The 22,091-nt window shown below is 50.0% G+C and overlaps 2 protein-coding genes across 2 annotated transcripts; one reads left to right on the plus strand and one right to left on the minus strand.

Annotated features, from left to right (window-relative positions):
* Window positions 1–6,376: 6,376 nt before the first annotated feature.
* LOC129457125 (zinc finger protein 827-like) lies at window positions 6,377–15,215 on the minus strand. The gene is made up of 7 exons (XM_055229208.1): window positions 14,879–15,215; window positions 13,231–13,818; window positions 9,976–10,039; window positions 9,582–9,652; window positions 8,831–8,879; window positions 8,202–8,396; window positions 6,377–7,133 (listed from the first exon to the last, which is right to left on the minus strand). Exons 1-7 carry the CDS (start codon window positions 15,213–15,215, stop codon window positions 6,377–6,379), a joined length of 2,061 nt encoding a protein of 686 aa, XP_055085183.1.
* Window positions 15,216–18,127: 2,912 nt separating this feature from the next.
* LOC129457126 (trichohyalin-like) lies at window positions 18,128–20,887 on the plus strand (the record flags this gene model as incomplete). Its single annotated transcript, XM_055229209.1, is given in 5 exon segments — window positions 18,128–18,478; window positions 18,480–18,635; window positions 18,637–18,842; window positions 18,844–19,465; window positions 20,411–20,887. Coding segments are annotated over 5 exon segments (1,812 nt in total), but the record flags the coding sequence as incomplete, so codon positions are not given.
* Between the last annotated feature and the right edge of the window lie 1,204 nt (window positions 20,888–22,091).

A 22,091-nucleotide genomic window follows, 5' to 3' on the forward strand; every position in this document is an offset into this window, starting at 1 on the left:
GAGACACAACCTGGGCTGATTTAAAGTTTATTGATCCTCGCGCGGAGGTTTCTGCAGCAGCAAACAGTAACAGCTCAGAGAAATACAAAACAAACTCTCCAAACATGAACAGATGAGCCTAAGAAGCCGTGGGGGCCATTTTCATGCTTCCTCCTTTAATATAAGACATGCAGAGTGTTCAGTAGCACCGTGTATACAGCCACAAGAGCAGCCACACCTCCAAGACTGAAGCCCCGCCCACAAACAGGGTTATACTGAGGTGAGGAGGTGGGCGGAGTCTGGAGGAGAGAGGAGGAGAGAGGAGGAGTCTGGACGAGAGAGGAGGAGTCTGGAGGAGAGAGGAGAAGTCTGGAGGAGAGAGGAGGAGGGCGGAGTCTGGAGGAGAGAGGAGGAGAGTGGAGGAGTCTGGAGGAGAGAGGAGTCTGGAGGAGAGAGGAGGAGGGCGGAGTCTGGAGGAGAGAGGAGGAGAGTGGAGGAGTCTGGAGGAGAGAGGAGTCTGGAGGAGAGAGGAGTCTGGAGGAGAGAGGAGGAGAGTGGAGGAGTCTGGAGGAGAGAGGAGTCTGGAGGAGAGAGGAGGAGTCTGGAGGAGAGAGGAGGTGGGCGGAGTCTGGAGGAGAGAGGAGGAGTCTGGAGGAGGGTGGAGGAGTCTGGAGGAGAGAGGAGGAGGGCGGAGTCTGGAGGAGAGTGGAGGAGAGAGGAGGAGTCTGGAGGAGAGAGGAGGAGTCTGGAGGAGGGTGGAGGAGGGCAGAGTCTGGAGGAGAGAGGAGAAGTCTGGAGGAGAGAGGAGGTGGGTGGAGTCTGGAGGAGAGAGGAGGAGGGCGGAGGAGAGAGGAGGAGTCTGGAGGAGAGAGGAGTCTGGATGAGGAGGGGCGGAGTCTGGAGGAGAGAGGAGGAGTCTGGAGGAGAGAGGAGGAGTCTGGACGAGAGAGGAGGTGGGCGGAGTCTGGAGGAGAGAGGAGGAGTCTGGGAGAGGGCGGAGTCTGGAGGAGAGAGGAAGAGTCTGGAGGAGGGCGGAGTCTGGACGAGAGAGGAGGAGTCTGGAGGAGAGAGGAGGAGTCTGGAGGAGGAGGGCGGAGTCTGGGGGAGAGAGGAGGCGTCTGGAGGAGAGAGGAGGAGTCTGGAGGAGGAGGAGGGGCGGAGTCTGGAGGAGAGAGGAGGAGTCTGGAGGAGAGAGGAGGAGTCTGGAGGAGGGAGAGGGGCGGAGTCTGGAGGAGAGAGGGGCGGAGTCTGGCGGAGAGAGGGGTGGAGTCTGGAGGACTCACACTTCAAACTCCGCCCCTTCATCCAGGTGTTTGTATCAGACACACTTGCTGTAATCAGGGCAGTTCTGTGTGATGTCACGTAGTACTTAAATCGCAGTGCAGCACATTTAGATTTATGCATTAAAAAAAAAAAAAAAAAACAGAAACCTGAAAAAAAGTCGACCTGGAACAGCAGAAACAGTTTAGAGTTTAAATCCACTTTAACTTTTTAAGATTTAGTCCAAAACAAAACATTTCCTCTGTGACACATTCACCAAACTTTAATTTAGTTTGAATTTAATCTTTTATTTTAGTCCTAACGATTTATAAAAGTCCCATCACACACAGAACGTCTCACATGTTTGACTCACACGTCTGTCACATGTCCAAAGGGCAACATGTGACTTCACCTTATGATGTCATCAGGTGGGAGTTTACAAGTGAATCAGACTAAAGAGAGAGGAGGAGAGGAGGAGGAGAAGAGGAGGAGAGGAGGAGGAGAGGAGGAGACAAGAGGAGGAGAGGAGGAGGAGAGGAGACAAGAGGAGGAGAGGAGGAGGAGAAGAGGAGACAAGAGGAGGAGAGGAGGAGGAGAAGAGGAGACAAGAGGAGGAGAGGAGGAGGAGAGGAGACAAGAGGAGGAGAGGAGGAGAGGAGACAAGAGGAGGAGAGGAGGAGGAGAGGAGACAAGAGGAGGAGAGGAGGAGGAGAGGAGACAAGAGGAGGAGAGGAGGAGGAGAAGAGGAGACAAGAGGAGGAGAGGAGGAGGAGAGGAGACAAGAGGAGGAGAGGAGGAGGAGAAGAGGAGACAAGAGGAGGAGAGGAGGAGGAGAGGAGACAAGAGGAGGAGAGGAGGAGGAGAGGAGAGGAGACAAGAGGAGGAGGAGGAGGAGGACGAGGAGAGGAGACAAGAGGAGGAGGAGAGGAGGAGGAGAGGAGAGGAGACAAGAGGAGGAGGAGAGGAGGAGGAGAGGAGAGGAGACAAGAGGAGGAGAGGAGGAGGAGGAGGAGAGGAGGAGGAGAGGAGGAGGAGAGGAGGAGGAGGAGAGGAGACAAGAGGAGGAGAGGAGGAGGAGAGGAGACAAGAGGAGGAGAGGAGGAGGAGAGGAGACAAGAGGAGACAAGAGGAGGAGAGGAGACAAGAGGAGGAGGAGGAGAGGAGGAGGAGAAGAGGAGGAGGAGAGGAGGAGGAGAGGAGACAGGAGGAGGAGGAGGAGAGGAGGAGGAGAGGAGACAAGAGGAGGAGGAGAGGAGGAGGAGAGGAGGAGGAGAGGAGGAGGAGGAAACAAGAGGAGGAGAGGAGGAGGAGGAGAGGAGACAAGAGGAGGAGACAAGAGGAGGAGGAGACAAGATGAGGAGAGGAGACAAGAGGAGACAAGAGGAGGAGAGACAAGAGGAGGAGATGATTCTAGTGAAGGTGGAGTTTAAAAACACAGTTGAGCACTTCCTGTATCACCACATGATGACATCACAAGGTGGAACAGAGTCAGTTTGAGAGAAGAACTCAGTCTAAATCTGCAGGTTTGTTTGAGACATGGAGCAGTGCATTATGGGACTTTTACGGTGAAACCAGACACAGGTAGAACATTCAAACTCCAGCCAGAACCACACGCTCTGACGAAACTTCACAAAAACGAGCGGCGCTGGAACCAGGAGCCGTGTCCCGCCTCCCCGGTTCCAGAGGGGGCGTGATTGACAGGAGGATGAACCAATCAGAGACATGCATCCTCTGCTCGGGTCAAAACAAACATGGCCGCTCACGTGAAAAAAAAAAAACAAGTCTGAAACGAGCGGCTGAGATCGACTGCTCAGGCAAAAACAACGTGCGGGAATGAAACCCCAGACCCTCTTGCCGTGAGGCGACATAGCTAACGGCTACGTCAACTAAAACACATCGTACGAACGCTAGCATCAAGAGCGCGGCGGCGGCTACGACTGAACCGAACTGACCCGAAGGCGACTGTTTTCTCGACAAACGTCCAAACATTTTTCAGCTGCAGCATATTTTCAGTTGGAAGTTTTTGCTCCAAAGTTTAAAGTGCGGAATATTTGACCTCTCTTTACGAACAGGAAGTGACATCACACCTGCGCCGTCAGTCAGGACTTTCAAAACAAAAGTCTCAATGCCGTCTATTCTAATGCGTGAGTGAAGTTTACGAAATTAGCTTAAAGAGGAGGTATTTACGTCTACGGGGTATTAAAGAGGGGGTATTTACTTGCAGTTTTGCTCTCTGTGCTGAGCCCCTCCCCCTTCAGAGCGCCATCACAGCACATTAATGAAACTACTGCACATCACACCAGGTTTGTGAAGTCGTAGCGTACAGTTTTGTGTCATGTTTTTGTATATTCATGGAGGATTGTCGTGTGGAGCGTGGGTGATGTAGACTTGTGGGCGGAGCCTCGTACAGCAGGGTTTGAACAGGGCCTTACAGAGATCTCTAGATGACTCAAACATGCATGGATGACGTCTAAAAACCTCCTCAGACGTGTTTTTTGATGAGGGAACGGCGTTAGAACACGGGAGAAAGTACGTAATACCCCCTCGTTAGTACCGTCGCGTTTTCTTTTAATCAAACGGACATTCAGTGCGGCGCCCGGACGTGTCCAGTCTCGTGTGGTTAATGTAAACACAAACACATTTTCAATTTACAACACAAATATTAAAAGTGTTCTCAGCTTTTGTCACTTCAGAAACCACCTGCTTTAGGAGAACGACACCGAGCTCAAGTCCCGGTCCCGTGGGGGGTGTGTCCTCGGGAAAGACGCTCCACCTGCGCGTCGCCCCGGGGCAGCTGCGGCGACACCGGGTACGAGGCGTCACGGCGGGCTCCACGGGCCGTGTGAAGACGTGGAGCGGCGTGACGTCACCACAGCCTCAGCTCCACATGAAGCTCGTCGAGGTCAGAGAAGGTGTAGAGTATCATAGCAACCAAAGAGCCAATCAGGAGCCACGCTTTAAAAAACACAACATGTCAGTCTGGATTTGTCAGGGAGCCGTGGCCCGGGTTAATAATAATAATAATAATAATAATATAAATAATAAAAATAATAATAATAATACTGCATTTAAACGGCTCTTTTCGCTGATGAAACTCTACTGCCACAGCTGCCCTGGGGTAGACTGATAGAAGTGAGGCTGCCAATCTGCGCCGTCGCCTCCTCCGACTCACACCACATTCATACAGGAGGGCGGAGTGTGTTGCCCAAGGACACAACAACACTCCGTCCTGCCGCTTTGGCCTTTTTCACGTCACAGATCGCAAACCCTCAGACTGACACTCTGCGGCGACGTCACGCTGGGGGTGTTCTGCGCGTGTCTCTACGGCGGAATGTTCAGCGCACGCGTCGGCAAACGGTCTGGAAACGCCATACACAAAACAAACTGGAGTTAAAGATCACACTTTCAGGAGCGTGTGATCGGTCCGAGCGTTCGTGGTCCTGTTTGGGAGTTTGAAAACGTGTTGGCTAATGCTAACGCTAATGCTAATGCTAATGCTAGCGTGTCTGTAGTGTTATTTGAGAGGCACAGATCAGCTCACAGATAACTCAGTTTTAATGGTCAGATTGTGTTAAAAAAAAAACTCAGATTAAAGTCTAACGATGCTTCAGACAGAGCAGTGCCTCCAGTTAGCGTCACACCCCCAGGGAATGTTGATGACGTCAGCTGTAAAGTATTTAAACTAAATCCTCTGCAAACATGTGACTCTATGATAACTTAAGAGCGTTGTCATAGTGATTAACCATTTAAAACAATCTACTGTGTCTTTTGAAATGGGGCGGTCCTTAAAATGTCGCCCGTCGCCGCGACCAGAGCGGCGTTTTCCCCTGAGCGGCGTTTTCCCCGGAGCAGCGGTTTCTGAGGGACAAGTGAGAACCAGGCAATAAATATATCACAAGATTAAATAGCAGAAAGTTCAGTGTTTACACAGGCAGGCAAAGAACGCAGAGAAAACTCCAGCAAAACAAAAGCAAAAGAGTTCAACCCGAAACCTCCGGCGGCGTCCGTGACGTCGGCGCGTCCTGACGGGAGCTGATTGACATTCTGGTGAGGGTCAGTGAGAGTACGCTCGACGTGCGGTTTATAATACATCCATCGCAGAGAAACGTGGGATGGAGACGAAAGGAAAAGAGGAAAAAAGGAAAAAAGGAGGAACGAAAGGGAAAAAAAAATGTCAAAATAGGCCCAGTTTTGAGGAGTTTACTGGAGTTTTTTGGTCCCAGATCAAGATAAACGAGAGCTGTCGCCATGGCAACGCTTCAAACTGCATTCACTGAGGAACGGACCCGATACTCGATACTCACTATTCGATACCGATTCCGATTCCACAATAATAATAATAATAATAATAAAAACGCTCTCTCTCGACCCTGTGCTAAACGTAAGGCTCATTTCAGATCTAAAGCTGCACTGCGTAACTTTCCCGGATGAGGTTCAGTCAGTCCGCTGCCGGTTTCCATGGAGACCTGAGCGCTGCTTTGCCTGGAATGTCCCGCGGTCCGGCATTAAACTCGTCATCGACCTTAACGGAGACGAGCCGCTCACATAAGAGTGCGTGTTGTTTTTTTTAAAGGTAATGTGTAAAGCCAAACTGTGGAACATTCCAGGCAGGATGACCATAACTTCTCCATGGAAACGAGCAGGCCACACCCCCACGACGGTGAAAGTTTTGTCCAGAGTGACTCAGATGTTACACACAGTTTCTTTTTAAGTTACTGTTTCTTGAGGAGTACTTTTTTTTGGACTTACTGTGTACTTGTACTTGAGTAATATTCTTGTGAAGTACTTTTACTCTAACAGTGCAGTATTCAGCGGCTCTGGGACCAGATTATTTTAAAAACTATATACGGCAGAATATGGGACCTTTAAAAATATAATGAATGGAAAAGTCTTAAAAGAGTAAAATAAAAAGTGAAGTGGATGAGATTTTGACAGTAGGCAGTGCTTTGTGTTTACGTTTGTCTTTTTGTCTTTGTCTTTTTGTCTTTGTCTTTTTGTCTTTTTGTCGTTGCATTGATCGTGTTGGAGCGACTTGGGCCCTGAGGCGGGTTCGACCTGCAGTAACGCACACTCACGCTCACACTCACGCTCCACGGCGCCGCCTACAGGAAACTCTCCAGACGGACTCCGCCCACACTCAGAGACAGCCCAGTCCGAGGTAACGCATGTACGAGCGCTTACAGGAAGACGCGGAGGGGCGGGGCTCTGAGGGGGCTGGCACGTCTGAGGGGCGGGGCTCTGAGGGGGCTGGCACGTCTGAGGGGCGGGGCTCTGAGGGGGCTGGCACGTCTGAGGGGCGGGGCTCTGATTGGTCTGTGTGGTCGGAGGGGCGGGGTTCTGATTGGTGGGCGCGGCGGGGGGCGTAGGGCTCTGATTGGTGGGCGTGGTTGAGGGGGCGGGGCGTGATGTTGAGCAGGACTGTGATTGGCAGCAGAGGGGACAGCTCTCTCCACAGAGGCTGGTCCCACAGAGGGGGGAGGGGGCTGCGGGGGGGCGGAGACAGAGCGGCGTGCAGACGCTGGGCGTGCGCGCGCTGACCGTCTCTGTGCGCGTGTCCGTTGGCGTGCACGTGGGCGGCGATGGCGTGGACGGCGGTGGGGTGTTTGACCTTGCAGTGCAGCCGCAGACTGTCCCTCCTCTTGGCGCTGTAGGGGCAGAGCGTGCACGTGAAGGGCCGCTCGCCCGTGTGCACGCGCACGTGCTCCACCAGCTTGTTGGCGGTGCGCGTCAGGTGACCGCAGCGGTCGCACCGGTACTGGTTGCCCTGGCGATGACCCTGGAAGTGAACCAGCAGCTCCTGTTGCCCTGGAAACGACCTCTGGCAGATCCTGCAGCGATGGGCGCTCGTCTCCGGGGGCGTCTCCACGGCAACAACAGGAGGGGTGGGAGGGCATCTGGAGCAGAAGAGAAGGAGACGACCTTAGACTGAAGAGGAGACGTTTGTTTTACGTCTGAAACGTCACATGAGTAAAGTGAAGGTCACTCAGGAAAAACAGAGACACAGTACAGACTTTACCTTTAAGGATTTTACATTTACACACACACAAAAACACACACAAAAACACACAATACACACACATACACAAAACACACACACACACACAAAATACACACACACACACACCCCCACACACCCCTACACACACAAACACACACACAAAATACACCCCCACACAAAAATACACACACACACACATACAACACCCACATACACACAACAACACACACACACAAAATACACACACACAAACACACACACACAAAATACACACGCACATACACACGCACACACATACACAAAATAAACACCCACACACACACACACTGAAGTGTTAGTCTCTGTTCTGACTCTGACTTATCTGGTATTTTGACATTGTAAATGCTGCAGTTTTATTATAATATTAAATATATAATATAAACATAGTTGAGTTCAACACTGAGGCCGGACCAGCGTCACCGGGGCCCCACCCTGGGGCCTGCGGCGGGTGCTCAACAGCGAGCGCCTGGTGACCGGGCCTTTCCCCACGGGGCCCAGTCGGGCTCAGCCTGAAGGAGCGACATGGGGCCGTCCACCTGCAGGAGGAGCCATGAGGGGCCCCTCATCACCTCAACGAACGACATTGGGGACATATATGACGAGTGGACCATGTTCTCTGCCCCTGGGGGTCCCTGCTTAGACAGGGCCCCCGCGCCCCGGAGAAGAGGAAGAAAATATTTTTCATGTGTTTAATGTAAAACCAGTCAAACCTGTGGAAAAGTCTTTGACGAACAAGTTAGAAAGACGTGAGAATGAGCTGGACCTGCTTCAGTCTGAGCTGTAATGTGCTCTGTGAGAGGCTTCAGTGTGAGAGGCTCTGATTGGCTCCTGCTTCAGTGTGAGAGGCTGTGATTGGCTCCTGCTTCAGTGTGAGAGGCTGTGATTGGCTCCTGCTTCAGTGTGAGAGGCTGTGATTGGCTCGTACCTGATCTGCGCCCGTGCGTGTGCGTCGCGGTGCAGGTGGGTGTCGACGTGCGCCGTCATCTCTGACTCCTGATTGGTGGAGAGGTCGCACACGCAGCAGTGCAGGGAGAACAGGGCGCGCTCCCATTGGCGGTGCTCGGTCATGTGACTGTGGAAGAGGCTCCGCCCCTCGGTCTCAAACCCGCACACGTGGCACCTGAGGAGGCAGAGGGGTCAGGGGTCACGGCAGAGCGACGGAAACAACAAACCGCTGCTCGTTTCATCCTCACGTCATCTGAGACTCTGAGGATCTTTATAATTTACACATTTTACAATATTCACCTGCTGCAGCGCCCCCTATGGACAGAGGCACGTCACACTACAGCAGAGCGTTTTTTTACAGTTAAACCAAAATGACGACGCCACGCTGACGAATCCTACGAATATCAACGATTAAGAAAATAAAACTGGAGAAGGAAGAGCGACAAAATGGCATCTTGAAAATAGAGGATTAAAAATTAAACTCAAACTTGAATCAGTCCAAATAAAACTTCAGAGGAAAAACGAGAAGAAACGACTGAAACACGGAGAAACATCTGAACGGTTTGAACAGGGTTTCACTGATCTGTTTCCAGACCAAACGGCCCTCACCTGTAAAAGTACGCTCCACCTGTCGTCTGATCTCGTCTGAGGCTCGTTTCTGTGGAGAAAAGCACGATTTTATTATTCACAAACAGAGTGAACGATGAACACGTCTAAACCACGTGTCCCTCAGGAGCTGATTATCTCGGCTCATCTTTACTTTGCATTTCCACGTTTGTTTTTTTTTAATACTTTGAACACACCAGTCTGAATATTTGATGTGGTGCAGAACAAAATAGAATGTGTGAAAAACAAACACGAGCCACAGAACGACACGACCACGAGTGTCATGGCAACCAAAGAGCCAATCAGGAGTGACACTGTTCCCTTAGCAACGCTGTCAATCAAACCTGTTGCTAACATTAGATTTGTCTGTTATTAATGTTCAGATCTTGATTTACAGACACAATAGTGAAATAAAAACCCCAGGATCATGTAGAGGGTTAATACGAACATTTAAGACCAAAATGACGAGTCGTTGGAGCAGGAAGTGCGCACATGATCACTTCCTGTTTGTAACGCGGCTATGTCCATTTATATAAACAGTCTGTAGTATTATTATTCATTTATTTTCGTTCTAGTTCGTTGTAGTGTTCTCATGATACAAACTCAAATTCGATGCTGAGGAATAGACTCGATACCGATTCTGACTCGTTATAATGTGCTGCTCCATGGTATCGATTCCTGCCCAAAACGAGTATCTAGTTTGAGTCTCACAGTTTGATATTTGCCCCGTCCTACAGTCCCGGGTCGTTCTCACCTGGCTGGGGCGGGCTGGGGGTTAAAGACGAGGCCGAGCAGCTTTGTTCCACTTTTAGCACCAACGGAGAACTGCACGGAGAAGGAAACGTTTAAGATACAATCAAAATATATGTATTAAAGCGGCACTGTGTCACTTTTCTGCTCTCTGCTCGTCTCCATGGAGATGTCACTGCTTTGCCTCGATGAAATAAACTTATAGAAACAAAAGAACCCGCACAGAGGAAGAGTTTGTGTTTGTCAAGGAACTTTTTGAGCCGTAACGTGAATAAATACAAGGCGGACGTGTTCAATGCTGCACTGTGGGACATTCCATGCAAAGAAATCACATCTCCATGGAGACGCGCAGGTAGCAGACCCTCCGATGTAGAAGTGACGTAACGGCGCCGTGGTACCTGGCTGTGAGCGGCGGCGGCGGCGTCCTCTTGACCATCGGCACGCTGGACTTACTGACCCGCTCTGTTCAGGAGAGAGTCACATGACGCACAAAAGTCACTTCAAGACGAGAAAAGGCGGAGTTTAAATGAAGCGACGCAGTTCACAAGAGCAGGCGTAGAGGCTAATCTGGATCACGTCGAGGGTTAGCACGAACGTTTAAGACCGAAATGAGTCTGAAGCAGCAGAGACAGAGAGAGGGGACAGGAAGTGCGACATGATCACTTCCTGTTTGGAAACGCGGCGGCTAACAGGTTAGCTATGTCCATTTATATAAACAGTGTGGACAGAAGGTGAGCTCGTGGTAAATGCGGCGGCCATTTTGTGAGTGGAACAAGGGCAATGCTCTGATTGAAAATAATGTAAAAACAGAGACAGAAAAGTAACGAAAACAGACGTATAATGGTGTATTTGTGTGTCAGGAGTTTTGTCCCTGCAGATTTAGGATGTTCCACCTTGTGATGTCATCATGTGGTGATACAGGAAGTGCTCCACTGTGTTTTTAAACTCCACACACCTTCATTTATAGAATCATTTGGATCATTTCAGTCCTGGAGTTGTCTCTTATCTCGACTCAACTAAAGGTAAAAGGAGCTGTTCAACTTGAAAACTACCACTTGATGACATCACAAGGTGGAACAGAGCGTTTTGAGCTTTGTGGATGTTACAGACGAATAATAAAGTGTGACTCAAACATGTGTGAATGAAACAAAACACAACTCCAGGTCTGTTTTTGAGTAGAACATGGATTAAACTTCATGAGAGTCCAGTTTTGTGTAAATACAGTAAATAAAACTCCGCTCTCCGAACACGTCGGCTGCGGCTGGATATTCTTTACTATGTGTTACCATGGCGACGACCTCTCTACTTTATTTATACCTCGCTGGTTTTGAGCGCTGTTACATGGAGCCGACGTGCGTTAGGCCTTTGGAACTTTATGAAGTCAGTGACAAACGGCGATAAACGACGATATTCAAAGACATTTACGCCGCCGAAGCAACACGAACAAACGGGATGAACGGGTAATGACACAAACGTCACTGTGCGTCACCATTTCAACCCCCCACAGCTCAAATCTGATCCTATTACAACAAAATAACTCAAATCTCTCCAATTCTGCAAAGAAAACATTTTAGAATTCCATATTTCGAATTCCGACCACGAGTGTCATAGCAACCACAGAGCCAATCAGGAGCGAGGATGTTTAATATATTTAATTAAAATAAACATTTGACGGTGAATAGTCTGAGTACGTCAGAGTACTACTTTACACTAACTACTGAATACTGCGCCGGTTAAATACTGAAGTGGATGAAGTACTCAGTTTTGTAAAACTTAAGTAAAAGTATCACAGGAAAAAAATCTACAAAAGTGAAAGTATTTAAGTACATGTTTAAAAAAGTACTTTTAGAGGAAAAAGTAAAAGTATTTCACACAAGTGTTCAGAGGAGAGGAGGAGGAGAGGAGGAGAGGAGGAGGAGGAGGAGGAGGAGGAGGAGGAGGAGAAGAGGAGGAGGAGAAGAGGAGGAGGAGAGGAGGAGGAGAGGAGGAGGAGAAGAGGAGGAGAGGAGGAGAGGAGGAGGAGGAGAGGAGGAGGAGGAGAGGAGGAGGAGGAGGAGAGGAGGAGGAGGAGGAGAGGAGGAGGAGGAGAAGAGGAGGAGAAGAGGAGGAGGAGGAGGAGAGGAAGAGGAGGAGAGGAGGAGGAGGAGAAGAGGAGCGGGAGAAGAGGAGAGGAGGAGGAGGAGAAGAGGAGGAGAGGAGGATGAGAGGAGGAGTGGGAGAAGAGGAGGAGAGGAGGAGGAGGAGAGGAGAATGAGAGGAGGAGAGGAGGAGGAGGAGAGGAGGATGAGAGGAGGAGCGGGAGAAGAGGAGGAGAGGAGGAGGAGGAGAGGAGGAGGAGAGGAGGAGCGGGAGAAGAGGAGGCACAGGGGGAGGAGTATTTATTCATGTACTATTTAAATGTATTTGTGTTTTTATTTTGCTCAAAGCTGAAGTTTAAACTTAAACTTTCTTCAAATGAAAAGTACTTTTACTTTTCTGTTCAAAATGGAGAGTAGAAAGTACAAATACTGCTCTCAAATGTACTGAAGTAAAAGCAAATGTACACACTGTAAATGAACTTAAGTAAAGTACAGGTACCTCCACGTCCTACTTGAGTACAGTACTTTAGTATTTGTACTTCATCAACCTCCACCTCTGGGCTATTGAGCTCAAAAACATCAGGGTGGAGGCCAAGTTCACACACAAGTACTTTACTCCTGGTACTACTACAGTACAGTACTTTACTCCTGGTACAACTACAGTACAGTACTTTACTCCAGGTACTACTACAGTACAGTACTTTACTCCTGGTACTACTACAGTACAGTACTTTACTCCTGGTACTACTACAGTACAGTACTTTACTCCTGGTACAACTACAGTACAGTACTTTACTCCTGGTACTACTACAGTACAGTACTTTACTCCTGGTACAACTACAGTACAGTACTTTACTCCAGGTACTACTACAGTACAGTACTTTACTCCTGGTACAACTACAGTACAGTACTTTACTCCTGGTACTACTACAGTACAGTACTTTACTCCAGGTACTACTACAGTACAGTACTTTACTCCTGGTACAACTACAGTACAGTACTTTACTCCTGGTACTACTACAGTACAGTACTTTACTCCAGGTACTACTACAGTACAGTACTTTACTCCAGGTACTACTACAGTACAGTACTTTACTCCTGGTACAACTACAGTACAGTACTTTACTCCTGGTACTACTACAGTACAGTACTTTACTCCTGGTACTACTACAGTACAGTACTTTACTCCTGGTACTACTACAGTACAGTACTTTACTCCAGGTACTACTACAGTACAGTACTTTACTCCAGGTACTACTACAGTACAGTACTTTACTCCAGGTACTACTACAGTACAGTACTTTACTCCTGGTACTACTACAGTACAGTACTTTACTCCAGGTACTACTACAGTACAGTACTTTACTCCAGGTACTACTACAGTACAGTACTTTACTCCAGGTACTACTACAGTACAGTACTTTACTCCTGGTACTACTACAGTACAGTACTTTACTCCTGGTACTACTACAGTACAGTACTTTACTCCTGGTACTACTACAGTACAGTACTTTACTCCTGGTACTACTACAGTACAGTACTTTACTCCTGGTACTCGAGTACATCAGATCTGACCTGAGAGCTGGTGGAGGAGGGTGGAGGCCAGGTTCACAGACATGTCCTGCCACAGCGCCGCTCGCAGACACTGGTCGGCCATTTTGGGTCCTGCGCCGAACTGCTCCTCCATCTTGGCTCCGATGAACAGCATGTCCTCCGCCTTCACGGGGAGCGGGCTGTTGGTTTTGACCCCGGGGACGACGTGGCGGCTCAGGTCGACGCCCGACAGAAAAGCGTTCCTCGTCTTGGCTCCGTTCAAATGTGGATCAGAGACGTTTGACTTCACGAGAGCGTCCATTTTGGCTCCAGAGACGCCGCCTTCTTCATGTTTTACTTTAATTTCGAAGGTGTTTTCCCTTTTTGGCGTGGAGCTGTAAAGGTGATTGAGGTGGAAGAGGCAGCGCTCGGACATTTTGGCTCCAGTTTGTGGTAAAACTTGTGTCTTGGCCTCGTTTTGTTCAGTTTTAATCAGTTTTATCGTCGTCTGTGGAAGAAGAGGCAGCTGCTCTGTGATTGGTCGGTTTTGGCTCAAGTCAAACGCAGCCAAAGAGTCGACCTCCATTGGCTCTTCTTCCTCTTTGACCCGCACTGACCCACTGTTCATTTCTTGACGCTCTGGAATCAATAAAAGAGAAAATGAACTTAAAGGTCCTGTAAGACACAAAATGGAGTCATGGAGCTTTAAGTCGTGTCCTAATGTTTCCTCCTCAAACACAGACCTGTTTCATTCACACGTTTGAGTCACTTTATTATTCATCTGTCACATCTACAAAGATCAAAACACTCTGTTCCACCTTGTGATGTCATCATGTGGGAGTTTTCCAGTGAACTCCTCCTTTTCCCTTTAGTTCAGTTGTAGATTGTCAGTTGTTCCAGGACTGAAATGATCCAGATGATTCTAGTGAAGGTGGAGTTTAAAAACACAGTGGAGCACTTCCTGTATCACCACATGATGACATCACTTGGCGTTGCCCGTGGGGAGCTGGTGTGGGTTTATTGCCCCACAGCTCAGATCCTCTCGTTCACCCCTGCGCCTCCGGGTCTCTCACTGTGTCGACCTATGGGCCAAACAGCAGTGCAGAGAACCCGGGCTCTTGGAGACTCCGTTGTTCTCCTGGGGGACTTCACTGTGGGTAACGACAGTGACACCTGGAGGGGCGCGATCAGGAGGAACGTCCTCCCTGATCTGAACCCGAGTGGTGTTCTGTTATTGTTCTTCTGTGCCAGTCACAGTTTGTCCATAACAAACACCATGTTCAAGCACAAGGTCCATCAGTGCACGTGACACCAGGACACTCTAGGTCAGAGGTCGAAGATCGACTTTATCATGTCATCTGACCTCCAGCAGCGTGTCTTGGACACTCGGGTGAAGAGAGGGGAAGAGCTCTAGAGCACCATCTGGTGGTGAATTGGATCCGCTGGCGGAGGAGGAACCTGGACAGACCTGGCAGACCCGAGCGCATCGTGAGGGTCTGCTGGGAACATCTGGAGCCCTGTGTCAGGGGGGTCTTCAGTGTGCTCTGGAAGAGCTTCTCAGTTCTTCAGTTTGAGAGAAGAACTCTCTAAATCTGCAGGTTTGTGTGTTAAACATGTGAGAATGAAACAAACACAACTCCAGGTCTGTGTGTGACGAAGAAACATCAGAGCACAGCATTAACTTTCTCACCTGCCAGTTTCCTGAGCAGATCTGAAGCCAGGATTTCTGTGGTACCATTGAGCTCGGGCGTGTGCGACAGAGACGGCGGCTCAGGGCTGGAGCCTGGACCGTCTGGAGACAGAGCCAGGCCCGGCTCATGCTGCTGCCCCCCTCTGGACTCCTGCATCCCTCTGGAATCCTGCATCCCTCTGGAATCCTGCATCCCTCTGGAATCCTGCATCCCTCTGGACTCCTGCATCCCTCTGGAATCCTGCATCCCTCTGGAATCCTGCATCCCTCTGGACTCCTGCATCCCTCTGGACTCCTGCATCCCTCTGGACTCCTGCATCCCTCTGGAATCCTGCATCCCTCTGGACTCCTGCCGCTGGGACTCGAGCGATACTCTGCTCCCAGGATGCACTTGGGCCTTCTGAGTGGCCTCTGAAAACAGAAAGAGAAGAGTGGAGAGAGGAGAGTAAGACAGGGATGAGGAGAGAGGTCAGGAGGAGAGGGAGAGGTGAGGAGAGAGGAGGAGGAGAGGCAGTTGATCGTCTGTAAACAGATTACAGTGGGTTGCAGCACTCAGGAGAAGAGCAGAGGAGCATCTGATTATAACAGAAGAACAAGAGACTGAGACTGTGTTTTACAGTGGGGCAAAAAAGTATTTATTCATCCTCCAATTGTGCGAGTTCTGAAACTTAAAAAGATGAGACGCCTGTAATTTTCATCATAGTTTCACTTCAACTATGAGACAGAATGAAAGATCCAGGAAATCACACTAGGATTTTTAACTTCTTCGGTAAAATAAGTATTTGTCACCTACAAACAAGCAAGATCTGTGTCTCTCTCAGACCTGTACCTTCTTCTTTCAGAGGCTCCTCTGTCCTCCACTCGTTCTCTGTATTAATGTCCCCTGTTTGAACTCGTCCTCAGTATAAAAGACACATGTCCACAACCTCAAACAGTCAGACTCAAACTCCACTATGGACAAGACCAAAGAGCAAAGGAACCACAAACAAAACTGTAGACACCAGGCCCCGAACACTCAATCTGCAACAGGTAAGAGCTGGAGTCAACAAATCAACTGTGGAGCAAGTATTACAAAATGGAACAAGACCAAGACCTGGGGCTCCACCAAGATCTGACCCCGTGGGGTCAAAATGACACAAGAACAAAGAGCAAAAACCCCAGAACCACACGACCGAGTGAATGACCTGCAGAGAACTGGGACCAAAGTAACAAAGGGACCATCAGTAACACACTACACCACCAGGGACTCAAATCCTGCAGTGCCAGACGTGTCCCCTGATTAAGACAGGACATGTCCAGGCCCGTCTGAAGTTTGACAGAAGCATTTGGATGATCCAGAAGAGGATTGGGACAATGTCACATGATCAAACCAAAATACAACTGTTTGGTTAAAACTCAACTTGTGTTTGGAGGAGAAAGAATGCAGAGTTTCATCCAAAGAACATCAGACCTACTGTGAATCATGGGGGTGGAAACATCATGCTTTGGGGCTGTTTTTCTGCAAAGGGACCAGGACGACTGATCTGTGTAAAGGAAAGAATGAATGGGGCCAAGTATCGTGAGATTTTGAGTGAAAACCTCCTTCCATCAGTGAGGACGTCGAAGATCTCAACCCCATAGAAAATCTTTGGAGGGAGTTGAAAGTCCATGTTGTCCCAAAACATCACTGCTCTAGAGGAGATCTGCAGGAGGAACGGACCAAACTACAGCAACAGAGAAAACCTCTGGAGACAGAAAACGACCTGTCACTGCAACAAAGGGAATGTAACAAAGTATGAGATGAACTTTTGTTATTGACCAAATACTTATTTTACAACATCATTTGGAAATCAATCCATTAAAAATCCTACAGTGTGATTTCCTGGATTCTTTCTGTCTCATAGTTGAAGTGAAACTATGATGAAAATTACAGGCGTCTCATCTTTTTCCGTGAGAGAACTTGAACAACTGAGGCTGAATAAATACTTTAATAAATAAATAAATACTTTTTTGCTCCACTGTGTATCGATGTCTCCATCCTTAAATACTCCAGTGTAGATCTTTAGAGCCGTGTACCTGAGAGCCGGATGAGGAGGTCGGACGCCATCTTGGAGTTGACATCGGGGCTGAACAGAGAGGTGGCTGATGGGAAACGGGAGCCGTCCCCGTCCTGTCCCCCGGCCGAGTGCATCTGGGCAGGCGCTGCGGGCTGGAACACGCCACACCCACGCTTCATTCTGACCTTCTGCACCGCCCTTCAGAGCACACAGGAGGAGGCGGAGGAGCCGGAGGAGGCGGAGGAGCCGGAGGAGCCGCAGGAGCCGGAGGAGGCGGAGGAGGCGGAGGAGCCGGAGGAGCCGGAGGAGCCGCAGGAGGACGTGGGTTTGGCTGATTTAGGAGGAGTGTGGAGGTGAGGTGAGGTTTGAATCATTGTAGGAAGAGCAGCATCGAGACACAAGACTCATCGACCTGCGACAGACACAACAAAGGGTTAAAGCCACAGTACGGGACTTTTACTCCTTAAAAACATGAAAACAGAACTTCTATGACTCCTACAGGGAATTAAAGAGGAGGTGTTTACTTCTATGTTGTATTAAAGAGGAGGTGTTTACTTCTATGAGGTTTTAAAGAGGAGGTATTTTACTAGTTTCTGATGCTCTGAGTCTCTCCTCTCTTTGCTCTCTGTGCTAAGCCCCTCCCCCTCAGAGCACACTGTTCTAACGCTGTTCCCTCATCAAAAACATGTCTGATGTTTGAATAATCTAGAGATCTCTCCCAGGCCCCGTTCAAACCTGTAGCTGTAAGACTCTGTACGAGGCTCCGCCCACAAGCCGACATCACCCACGCTCCACAAAAACACGACACACACGTGCACTACGACTTCACAAACCTGAGGTGATGTGCAGGAGTTTCAGTAGTGAAACAGGCTGAATATTATGTGACAGTGCTCTGAAGGGGGAGGGGCTTAGCACAGAGAGCAGAGGAGGAGGAGACTCAGTAAGTAAATACCTCCTCTTTAATGCCCCACTCTGGGATATCGTCTTTAAACGACAGAATGTGAGGATCAGAACAAAGTGAAACTGAAGAAGAAACAGACCAAGAATTTAAAGAGTCAGCTTCAGAGGAGAGAGAGAAAGAGGAGGAGAGGAGGAGGAGAGGAGGAGGAGGAGAGAGAGGAGAGAGAGAGACAGAGAGAGGAGAGGAGAGGAGAGGAGGAGAGAGACGAGAGAGCAGGAGAGAGAGAGAGGAGGAGGAGAGAGAGAGAGGAGAGAGGAGGAGAGAGAGAGAGAGAGAGGAGGAGAGAGAGAGAAAGAGGAGGAGGAGAGAGAGAGGAGGAGGAGAGAGAAAGAGGAGGAGGAGAGAGAGAGGAGGAGGAGAGAGAAAGAGGAGGAGGAGAGAGAGAGAGGAGGAGAGAGAAAGAGGAGGAGGAGAGAGAGAGAGGAGGAGGAGAGAGAGGAGAGAGAGAGGAGGAGGAGAGAGAGGAGAGAGAGAGGAGGAGAGAGAAGGAGGAGGAGGAGCGAGAGAGAGGAGGAGAGAGAAAGAGGAGGAGGAGAGGAGGAGGAGAGAGAGGGAGAGGAGGAGGAGAGAGAGGAGAGGAGGAGGAGAGAGAGAGAGAGGAGAGGAGGAGGAGAGAGAGAGAGGAGGAGGAGAGAGAGAGGAGGAGGAGAGAGAGGAGAGGAGGATAAGAGAGAGAGAGGAGGAGAGGAGGAGGAGAGAGAGAGGAGGAGAGGAGGAGGAGGAGAGAGAGGAGAGGAGGAGGAGAGAGAGAGAGAGGAGAGGAGGAGGAGAGAGAGAGGAGGAGAGAGGAGGAGAGAGAGAGAGAGGAGGAGAGAGAGGAGAGAGAGGAGGAGAGAGAGGAGGAGGAGAGAGAGAGAGAGAGGAGGAGAGAGAGAGAAAGAGGAGGAGGAGAGAGAGAGAGGAGGAGAGAGAGAGAGGAGGAGGAGAGAGAGGAGAGAGAGAGGAGGAGAGAGAGAGAGAGGAGGAGAGAGAGAGGAGGAGGAGAGAGAGGAGACGAGGAGGAGAGAGGAGGAGGAGGAGAGAGAGAGAGAGAGAGAGGAGGAGGAGAGGAAGAGGAGGAGAGAGAGGAGAGAGGAGGAGGAGGAGGAGAGAGAGGAGAGAGAGAGGAAGAGGAGAGAGAGGAGAGGAGGAGGAGAAGAGAGAGAGAGGAGGAGGAGGAGAGAGAGGAGGAGGAGGAGAGAGAGGAGGAGGAGAGAGAGGAGGAGGAGAGAGAGAGGAGGAGAGAGGAGGAGAGAGATAGAGGAGGAGAGAGAGAGGAGGAGGAGAGAGAGGAGGAGAGAGAGGAGGAGAGAGAGGAGGAGAAGAGGAGGAGAGATAGAGAGAGGAGAGGAGGAGGAGAGAGAGGAGGAGAGAAGGAGGAGGGGAGGAGGAGGAGAGAAAGAGAGAGAAGAACAGATAAGACAAGGAGAGAACAGAAAGGAGACAAGGATAGAAGGAGAGAAAGAGACAGAGGAGAGAAAGTGGAAGGAGACAAGAAAAGAGGAGACAAGGAGGGAGGGAGAGAGGAGACGAGACAAGGAGAGAAAGACAAAGGAGAGAGAGAAGGAGGAGACAAGGAGAGAAGGACAAAGGAGACACAGCAGTGAACAGGTGAGTGAAGGAAACACAGACCAACAATAAACAAGAGAAAACGACGTCCTCCATCAGCCAATCAGAGTGCACGATTCAGACGCACCAGAGCCAATCAGAGCGCACGATTCAGACGCACTAGAGCCAATCAGAGTGCACGATTCAGACGCACCAGAGCCAATCAGAGTGCACGATTCAGACGCACCAGAGCCAATCAGAGGGAGCGCTTTGATGTGACGACAGAGTGAATAATGTTTACACATTATGTGTTTGACCTGAGATTTAAGTAAAAAACAAACCATAACTTAAAAGTCCTTCATCTCACAGACCTGGACGTGTGTTTCATTCACATGTTTGAGTCACTTTATTATTCATCTGTCACATCTACAAAGATCAAAACGCTCTGTTCCACCTTGTGATGTCATCATGTGGGAGTTTTCCAGTGAACTCCTCCTTTTCCCTTTAGTTCAGTTGTAGATTGTCAGTTGTTCCAGGACTGAAATGATCCAGATGATTCTAGTGAAGGTGGAGTTTAAAAACACAGTGGAGCACTTCCTGTATCACCACATGATGACATCACAAGGTGGAACAGAGTGTTTTCAGTTTGAGAGAAGAGCTCAGCCTAAATCTGCAGGTTTGTTTGTGTTAAACATGTGAAACAAAACACAACTCCAGGTCTGTGTGAGGAGGAAACATTAATCAGAGGAACATGGACCTTTAGGACTTTTCTAATTAAAATATATTTTTAAAAAAACATGAGTTTACTTTTTTTTTCTTTACACAGAAAATATGTAAAAATAAAATCCAAAAAAGTATGTAGGCCCAAGTAAATTCTCCTGAGTGGAGCAGCCTGGATCTTTGTGCCGACAAATAATGAAATAAACATGTGACTCAAACTGGGGCAGTTCAAAGGTCACGTGATAAAGAGCCTCAGTAAAACTGACCTCTGTGTGTCTCTGTGTCCAGATAAAGCCTCACTGTGCGCCTCAAACCTCACCCGACCCCGACTGTCTCCAGGCGACACCGCGTCCCCACCGCGTCCCCACCGCGTCCCCCCTGCGTCTCAGCCGCGTCAGTCCTGCGTCTCTCCAGCGTCTCCATCGCGTGTCCCCCCCGCGTCTCCACCGCGTCCACCCCGCGTCTCCACCGCGTCCCTCCCGCGTCCACCCCGCGTCTCCACCGCGTCTTCAGCAGGACAGGAGCGAGCCCCGGCGCTCACGGACTCCCCCCGCGTCCCCCTGTCCTCCCCCTCACCTCCTCCACCGCCTCCACACCTCCACCGCCTCCACGCCGCTCTGGGTCCCTCTCCCCCCGGTGTCAGACCTCCAGAGCCCCCCCGGCGTTAGCGCTAACCCCTCCCGCGCCTCCTGCTCCTCTCCCCGCTGCAACATGGCGCACAGTAAAGTGATCCGGCGGCGGTGTCAGCGCCTGATAATCAGCTAAATGAACCTCACACCGCCATTTTCACGTGGATTTCTCCCGGTTTAGTCTCGGTTACCATGCAGGGAACAGCCAGGGCAGGTGTCAGCCCCCCCCCGTCCCCCCTCCTCCCCCTGAACATGGCAGGCTGCGCGGTGGGTAACCCGACCTCACAGGACCTCCAAAGTCATTTCCACGGGTCATTCCGCGTCTTTGAGCCGCGGAAGCAGCGCTATTGTCCGCGGCAGCGGCGCACGGCCGGTGCGGTTCTCCGAGGGTTTTCTGGGACTTACCAGCGGCGTGAGCGCGCAGGAGCAGCCGGAGCAGCGGGAGCAGCGGGAGGCAGGAGGAGGAGGAGGTGGTGCAGTCGGGGGCACAGTCTGCTGGATGCTCGCCCCGGGAGCGCAGGAGTCGTCCTCGCGGCTTCTCCGAGCTCTCTGCCCGGGTTTGGTCTCCGCCTGCCCCGGTGAGTGGGTGGAGGAGGCGCGGAGGAGGAGAGCGCAGGAGCCGGGGATGAGCCGAGTCCGGGTCGGTCACGGAGCAGGGCAAATGGAGGTTTTTCTTCCCCCTCCTCTCTCTTTCTCCTCTTATCTCTCTCTCTCTTTTTCTCTCTGCCCGTGCCCGTGCGTGTGCGTGTCACGGCACAAGGGCAGGACACGCGTGAACCCGCACGGACACGCGCACTGGATGATACATGTTGAAAGAGAAAAAGAGACAGAGCAAGAGAACAATGAGGGGAAAGTCACACACAGCCCCGTGCACACATGTGTAACACACAAACCCTGCACATTCAGACACTGAAAACACTCTGTTCCACCTTGTGATGTCATCATGTGGTGATACAGGAAGTGCTCCACTGTGTTTTTAAACTCCACCTTCACTAGAATCATCTGGATCATTTCAGTCCTGGAACAACTGACAATCTACAACTGAACTAAAGGGAAAAGGAGGAGTTCACTGGAAAACTCCCACATGATGACATCACAAAGTGGAACAGAGTGTTTTGATCTTTGTCGATGTAACAGACGAATAATAAAGTGACTCAAACATGTGAATGAAACAAACACAACTCCAGTGTGTGTTTTTGAGGAGGGAACAGCAGAACATGACTCCATTTTGTGTGATTATTGGACCTTTAATTATTGACCAAATTTAATAAAAGCATTTTTTTCCCTCTTTTTTAAGTTAATCAGATGCACATTTTTTTCTTTTCTCGTCAGGATAAATG

Source organism: Periophthalmus magnuspinnatus, chromosome 18, assembly GCF_009829125.3.
Source record: "Periophthalmus magnuspinnatus isolate fPerMag1 chromosome 18, fPerMag1.2.pri, whole genome shotgun sequence".
Classification (NCBI taxonomy): domain Eukaryota; kingdom Metazoa; phylum Chordata; class Actinopteri; order Gobiiformes; family Gobiidae; genus Periophthalmus; species Periophthalmus magnuspinnatus.

Bases quoted from the DNA above. Each gene is read 5' to 3' on its own strand.
- LOC129457125 (XM_055229208.1), bottom strand. From the start codon at position 15,215: ATGCAGGATTCCAGAGGGATGCAGGAGTCCAGAGGGATGCAGGAGTCC. The intron at 13,819-14,878 runs GTGAGAAAGTTA...CAGAGCGTCAAG, and splicing joins TCTGCTCAGGAAACTGGCAG to AAATGAACAGTGGGTCAGTG. The intron at 9,653-9,975 runs GTACCACGGCGC...TTCTCCGTGCAG, and splicing joins CCGCCGCCGCTCACAGCCAG to TTCTCCGTTGGTGCTAAAAG.